At 34.8% G+C, this 7,620-nt stretch overlaps 1 protein-coding gene across 1 annotated transcript; it reads left to right on the top strand.

Annotated features, from left to right (window-relative positions):
* The first annotated feature begins 565 nt into the window (after positions 1–565).
* On the top strand, positions 566–7,196 carry LOC141717695 (uncharacterized). The gene is made up of 2 exons (XM_074519872.1): positions 566–1,319; positions 6,469–7,196. Exons 1-2 carry the CDS (start codon positions 727–729, stop codon positions 6,908–6,910), a joined length of 1,035 nt encoding a protein of 344 aa, XP_074375973.1. The 5' UTR covers positions 566–726; the 3' UTR covers positions 6,911–7,196.
* Positions 7,197–7,620: the final 424 nt, after the last annotated feature.

Consider the following 7,620-nt stretch of genomic DNA (forward strand, 5'->3'; position numbering starts at 1 on the left):
ATAATACAAATAGTACATGACATTTGAAACATATATGTATTCGAATAATCGTCAATAAAATGATTGAATATGAATATCAAAAGGTAATAGTTAAGAATGATAGGGTGATGAAATTATGTCGCGGAGGGATGGCGACAACAAGGAATGAACATCATCTTAAAGGCGATGACGATAAGTGATCGAGATTGGTCACACTTAGCAAGGGAGGCCGGTAATTGTTAAAGATGATATTTGAAAGTGTTGTGATAGCTATATATATTATCGAATATCCAATTATATCCAATCATTTATTCAGATCTATAATATCTACGTTTACATTTATAACATTCAAATATATTTTTTTATATGTAATATTTGCGTATTATTTTACAACGTTTAAATCGAATCCTGTCATATATTTAATTATATCCAATTATTTATCAAATATAAATCAACATTTTATTAAGTGATGAACATATTTTTTTTTATTATAGAAAAACATCATTCACTAAAAATTTAAAATACTACTAGAATTATAAACCTACAAAATTCCATTCCAAGTTGAATAGAGTTGGTGTTCTACTAGTTTAATAAATCAAAGATTTGTTTAGATCTTTCCCGAGTCTCTTCACCCCCACAGGCCACACTACATCCTCCCCACATCAGCACGTCCTCTACACTTCGGAAAACCCTCGCCAAAATCATCTCTCTCTCTCTCTCTCTGCACATACACAAGCATCAATTAAGATGGGCGTGGATTACTACAACATACTCAAAGTCAATCGCAATGCCACCGTGGACGACCTAAAAAAAGCTTATCGTAGACTAGCTATGATCTGGCACCCGGATAAAAACCCGACCCATCAACGCACCGAAGCGGAGGCCAAATTCAAGAACATTTCCGAAGCTTATGATGTTCTAAGTGATCCCCAAAAGCGCCAGATCTATGATCTTTACGGCGAAGAAGCCCTCAAATCTGGCCAAGTTCCACCTCCTCCGCCTGCTAGTCGAGCCGCCAATTCGGGTTCGTATTCGAATAATTACTATCATCAGAAACACCCTAATCCTAATTTTAGGTTTAATCCGAGAAATGCTGATGATATTTATGCTGAAATATTTCCCGGGGAGAGTGGAAATGGGGCTAGTGGGTCTAGTGGAGCCAGGAGTAGAGTGTATAAAGATGGGATTTTTCAGGGGAATAATGCCGAATTTGGGGGTTCCAGTGGAGGGTTGAAGAAAGCTGCTGCGGTTGAGAATTTGTTGCCTTGTAGCCTGGAGGATCTTTATAAGGGGGCTAAGAAGAAAATGAAGATTTCGCGGACTATTGTTGATGCTTCAAGGTATGGTTTCGAGTTTTTGGAGGTTAAAGTTTGGGTTTTATTGTTTGATGATGTGTGATCATTTACTTATTTATGTATGAAATTTGATTATGTTTTGATTATATTTATATCTGGAACGTGTAATTGATGTAAGTATTTCTGATTATAGATGTTTTGGATGACTATGACAATCCTGAATGATCTTAATTTGATATAACGACTTTAGGGTTTGAGTGTCACTCAAAATCTGTTATTTTGTTTCTTATCTCGTAAGGAGTTTATGTGTTGGTTGAAATAGAGGTAATGCGGAGTTTATGTGTTGGTTGAAATAGAGGTAATGCATACTTATTTGATTTTGATTTGATTATGTTTGGGGGTTTTATATCTTGCACGTGTAATTGATGCGAGTGTTTCTAACTTTAGATGTTTGGGATGACTGTATACCAATGCTAAATGATCTTAAGATGATTTAAGGAATTTAGGGTTTAGCGTCACTCAGAATCTGATATTTTTGTTTCTTATCTCATAAGGAGTTTATGTGTTGGTTGAAATAGAGGTATTGCGGAAGTTTATGTGTTGGTTGAAATAGAGGTAATGCGTAGTTTTTCTTTCGCTAACTAGAGACAATGCATAGTTGATTGAACTTCTTTTGTCTTTTTATTGATATCCCTGTGCCCATTATTGATGTTTTTTTTCCTTTACGGTTTTCTTTTGCCTGATTCTATCTGGTGTGACATACAAATGAGTTGAATCCTATTTGTTTCAGATTCTTGGAACATGCACTGTTTTATTCACCTACAACTAATGTTTATTCGGGTGTTTCCCCAGTACAAATACTATTTCATTTTTTTACTCAAAGGTCAAATATTATAAGAAAAAAGGCCAAATACAGTACGCTGTATAAACCCCCAAAGTCGGAAGCTTCTTAAATAATTTTTTTCAGCACTTATCCCTTAGGCTAACCGCTAACTAATTTCTAGTGGTAGTATTTGATTAAAGGTTGATATATCTACCAGAATTTGATTATTTTTCCAATTTCTAAAGATCCTGTTTCCTATCGAATCGTTCTTCCACTTTTTAAGTATTCAACACATCCCTTCCACTTTTTAAGTATTCAACACATCCTTTACTTCTCGCCTGGAAATCAGGGATACTCCACCAAGGCGGTGAGTCACACACTGGTAATGCGACACGTGCAGGGTGCGCCACCCGGCGTATCCACGCACTTCATTGATCCGATGGGGGGTGAGGGAGGGGTAAATAATAGTATTTTCATACCTATTTTTAAACAAACAAAAAGAAGAACGGGTGTTTTAATTTCTTACCATTTGAAGACTCCTAAATTGGCAGACTTCCCTTATATAAGTAACCGCCTCTATCTTTTGTTGTTTTCCTGTTGCTGTGTATGATTATAAATGCGGGGTTTTCGATTTCGTGTATATAAGTGTGTGTGTGTGTGTGTGTATGAAGTATATGTATATATACAAGTGTGGGATGTTTGGTGGTGGTCACTTTGATCCACTTGATGGTCTTTTAGTTATTTCTCTTCGAAATATGATTTTGTTTCGTTTATGTTTTGGGTGTTTATTTCTTGCACGAGTAATTGATGTAAGTATTCCTGACTTAAATTGTTTGGGATGACTGTATGACAATGCTGAATGATCTTAATATGATATAAGGACTTTAGGGTTTGGCGTCACTTAGAATCTGATATTTTTGTTTCGTATCTCGAAAGGAGTTTTTGTGTTGGTTGAAATAGAGGTAATGCGTAGTTTTTCATTAGCTAATTAGAGACAATGCATAGTTGATTGAACTTCTCTTGTGTTTTTATTCATATCCCTATCCCTATGCCCATGATTGATGATTGTTTTTTCTTTTCGGTTTTCCTTTGCCTGATTCTATCCGATACAACATACAAATGAGTTGAATACTATTTGTTACAGATTCTTGGAACATGCACTGTTATATTCAACTACAACTAATGGTTATTCGGTTGTTTCCCCGGTACAAATACAATTTCATTTTTTAACTTAGAGGTTAAATATTATATAAAAAAGGCCAAATATGCTGTATAAACCACTAAAGTCGGCAGTTTCTTAAATATGTTTTTCAGCACTTAGCCCTTAGGTTAACTAATTTCTAGTGGAAGTATTTGATTAAAGGTTGATATATTTACCTGTATTTAATTATTTTCCAAATTTCTAAAGATCATGTTTCCTATCAAAACGTTCTTCCTCTTATTAAGTATTCAACACATCCTTTACTTCTCACCTGGAAAGCAGGGATACTCCACTTTGGTAGTGATTCACTGGTAATGCGACACGTGCAGGGTGTGCCACCCGGTGTATCCACACACGTCATAGATCCAATGCACGGAGTACGGGAGGGGTAATAATACTGTTTTCATACCAGTTTTTTAACAAAGAAAAAGATTTGGTGTTTAATTGTTACCATTTGAAGACCCCCAAAGTGGGAGACTTCCCTCATATTAGTAATCGTATCTCTCCTTTGTTGTTTCCTTGTTGCTGTGGATGATTAAAAGTGTAGGGTTGTCGATTTCGTGTATATAAGTGTCAAGTGTGTGTGTGTGAAAAGTATATGTATATTTATAAGTGTGGGATGTTTGGTGGTGATCACTTTGATCCACTTGATGTTATTCAGTTATTTCTTTTCAAAATTTGATTTTGTTTTGGGGTTTTATATCTTGCATGTGTAATTGATGCCAGAATTTCTGACTTTAGATGTATGACAATTCTGAATGATCTTAAGATGCAAGGACTTTAGGGTTTAGTGTCACTCAGAATCTAATACGGAGTATTTTTCTTTTACATCAGTTAAGGAGCTTTTGTGTTGGTTTAAATAGCGTGTAATGCATAGTTTTTCTTTAGCAAATTAGAGACAACACATAGTTGATTGAACTTCTCTTGTGTTTTCATTCATCTCCCTATGCCCATAATTGATGATTGATTTTTCTTCTGTTTTCTTTTGCCTGGTTCTATCCAATACAACATACAAATGGGTTTAATTCTATTTGTTAGTATTCTTGGAACATGCACACACTGTTTTACGGGCCTACAACTAATGGCTATGAGGGTGTCTTCCCGGTGCAAATACTATGTCATTTTTCTTACTTTAAAGTTTAAAGTAAAATATTATAGAAAGGCCAAAATATGCCGTATAAAACACCGAAGTCAGCAGTTTCTTAAATACTTATTTCAGCACTCAGGCTATTTATTTTAGTATGATGGACTTTGTATTTGATTCTTTTATTTTTGGTTTACTGAAAATGCTACTTGCTTTTTCTATATAATTATATATATGTGTGTGTGTATTACCCAATTTTTTGAAGTTGCCGAATTCTCTTATCCGCACACCCCCGCACCCATGCTTCTCGCTCTTTGTTTGTTCCTCTTAGTAACCAACATTGACATTTTTAACACCCTTATATAATTTTTTACTTTTGTAGTCTTTGCTCCTTTAAAATCTCTGTAATTCAGTTTTAAATGTTATAGTGATTTTCATGTTTATTCGAAGATAATAGCTGATAAGCTGTTCACCGGTTTTATGCTGAATATATGCCAAAAACATTTTGTCAAATGTCATTTTATGAGTTCATTACTTCAGCTTGTATTGATATATTACCTTTTTGGTGTGCTTTTTGAATTGATCCAGCAATTATTTGGGTCCCCCTCCCTTGCATCAGGCCTCTTTAGTAAAAACATATGTTATGGTGACTTTTTTTTAGACTTTAGAGTTAGTGTTTTCTTCGCTGTAGCAGAGTGTAATGTCTGTATCTCTAAAAGTTTATGTACTATAGAATCCAGTCGCTGCTGGTTATAAGATTGACAATTCCTCACTTCTCTCTACAAGCAAATTATTTACTTTATATGTATGTAGCTTAGGAAGAAGCTTGCTCGTTGTATCAACTCCTCTTAGGTTGAGTCCTTAATGTTATTAGTAAAGTCCCTTATAGTGTCTTACCAATTTATTGTAAGAATATATAACATTAGCTAAATTTTTATACTGTGTCGTATTTTTTGAATTGATTGGAATTTGTCATTGTATCTTGGAGCAGTACATGTTTAATTTATGTATTCTTCAACTACAGCCTTTTATTGTGAATATTTTGAGTATGTGAGTACACATATTTTACTTATATATAAATATGTAATAGGATCTTATCATTATCCATGATTGATGTGATCATTAATTATACAGTCTTGCGGAAGCTTTGAGTTGGTCTCTTTTTAATGTTATTTGCAACTGAAGTTCTGTATTGTTTTGACCGTCACCAAGGAGTATGGTTTCTCATATATTCCTCGTGACACAAAACACTATTAGCTCAAACATCTGACCATGTAATAATTCTGTAAGTGATGATCTTCTCCCTAACTATGTAGTTCCCATTAGATTTTTTATGCTCCTTCAAATTTTTTATCCAGATCTGGACTTCATAAATGCTCCTCTTTGGATGATTATTTTCTCTCTTAATTTTATTACCCTGGTTGAGGTTTTCCTTTTAGAATTCATTTGATACTTTACTAAATTGACAAGCGGACTCTAGATGTTTTCATTGGCTTATCTGCAAGATCTAAATTAGAATAGGGTCGCCCCTTTTGGTTTAATGCCTTCTTTCCTTAAAAGGCGAGACTTCTCTGTGTATGTCTTGCCTTGGAGAGGAGAGCTGAGTGTTGCTTAAGCCCTTGAAGAGAATTTGTGCACACTTCTGCTATGATAAATTGACTTTCATAAACTCAAGTGTGTACTTACCATTTGCTACGTTGTGGGTTGAAACTTTTGCAAACAGTTTTTTAACAAATAATAAGTGTAAAGGCTGCTTACATCGCAACTTTACCATACCTGCTGACGTCGGAGCCTTGTGCAGTTGATACGACCTACTACTTTGTATTCATATAAACATTATAATCTTGATCTGCTTATTGAAAACACTGGGTATGTTAGGAGATTTCTGTCAAAAGAATTGTAAGATTGCGAGCTTTCTGATAAAGCTCATCTTGCAGAATTACATGCATTGCTTTTTTGTGGTCAGAAGGAATTGATTATTTTTCAGTGAAGTTTTAAGTTAGTTCAGTATATTTGCTTTTGCGGTTCTAGGTTTTTGATATTACGGTTTTCACATATTTTAATGGACCACTATATTCTCTTGCAGAACTCGCAATGTGGAGGAAATCTTGACCATTGATATTAAGCCAGGTTGGAAAAAAGGCACAAAAGTTACCTTCCCAGAGAAAGGTAACCAGGAGCTTGGTGTCGTAGCAGCTGATCTTATATTTGTGATAGATGAGAAACCTCATGCAGTTTACACAAGGGACGGCAATGATCTGATTATGAATCAAGAAGTATCACTTCTGGAGTCTCTTACAGGTAAGATACTCGAGATCACAACTCTTGACGGAAGAATAGTTCCTGTGCCCGTGACGGATATCATAAAACCTGGGCATGAGCTTGTTGTCCGAAATGAAGGAATGCCGATTTCCAAAGATCCCAGGAAGAAGGGAAATCTGAAGATCAAGTTTGATGTCAAGTACCCATCAAGGCTCACAGCCGAGCAAAAATCTGAACTGAAGAGGGTGTTAGGGGGAAGTCTGTGATGCTTAAACTTCGGTTACAGGGGCAACTAGCTTAGCACCAATAGATATCAGATTGAAGGTTGATGCATGCATGTGTATATTCATGTTATGAAAAGGGTATGGAAAGTAGAGATATTTTTTAATTTCGTTTTTTTTTTTAATTTTTTTTTTTTGGAATAGGTGGAAAGTAATATCAGCCCTACATTTTGATGTTGATATAGATATATACAAGTACAGAAAAATTGGTTATCTTGCAACAGAGATGGTTGTGTCACCCTTGGCCATGTATATAATCTGGATTTTGTAAGATCTTTTCATTTGTTGTTGCACTGCATTAGGTTGGAATTTTGTTTTATGATAGACTACACATTTTCATAACTATCTAACCAACACAAGATATTATATATATGGCACAATATACTGAAAGCAATTCTTTTTCATATATAAATTGAAAACTTAACATCAATATTCATACCAGCAATCAAACATTCAAACTATAGGATATTATTGATACACAAAAGGCAAACTTATATGATAGCTTGGTCTTTCTTCCATGTCTTTGGTGATTGTTTATAGTAATGTACATAGAGTATTAGGTTGAGGACCATCAGTTGAAAGAATCGCCGTTCTTATATATACTGTCATCGGCGTTCTTATATATATTGTCATGTGTCGCTGTCTTGGGTGGTTGGCTCTTCTTAAAAGAAAATACTAACTTCCTCCATTAAGAA

The sequence above is a fragment of the Apium graveolens genome, chromosome 4 (genome assembly GCF_009905375.1).
Source record: "Apium graveolens cultivar Ventura chromosome 4, ASM990537v1, whole genome shotgun sequence".
Lineage (NCBI taxonomy): Eukaryota > Viridiplantae > Streptophyta > Magnoliopsida > Apiales > Apiaceae > Apium > Apium graveolens.

Bases quoted from the DNA above. Each gene is read 5' to 3' on its own strand.
- LOC141717695 (XM_074519872.1), top strand. From the start codon at position 727: ATGGGCGTGGATTACTACAACATACTCAAAGTCAATCGCAATGCCACC. The intron at 1,320-6,468 runs GTATGGTTTCGA...ATTCTCTTGCAG, and splicing joins ACTATTGTTGATGCTTCAAG to AACTCGCAATGTGGAGGAAA.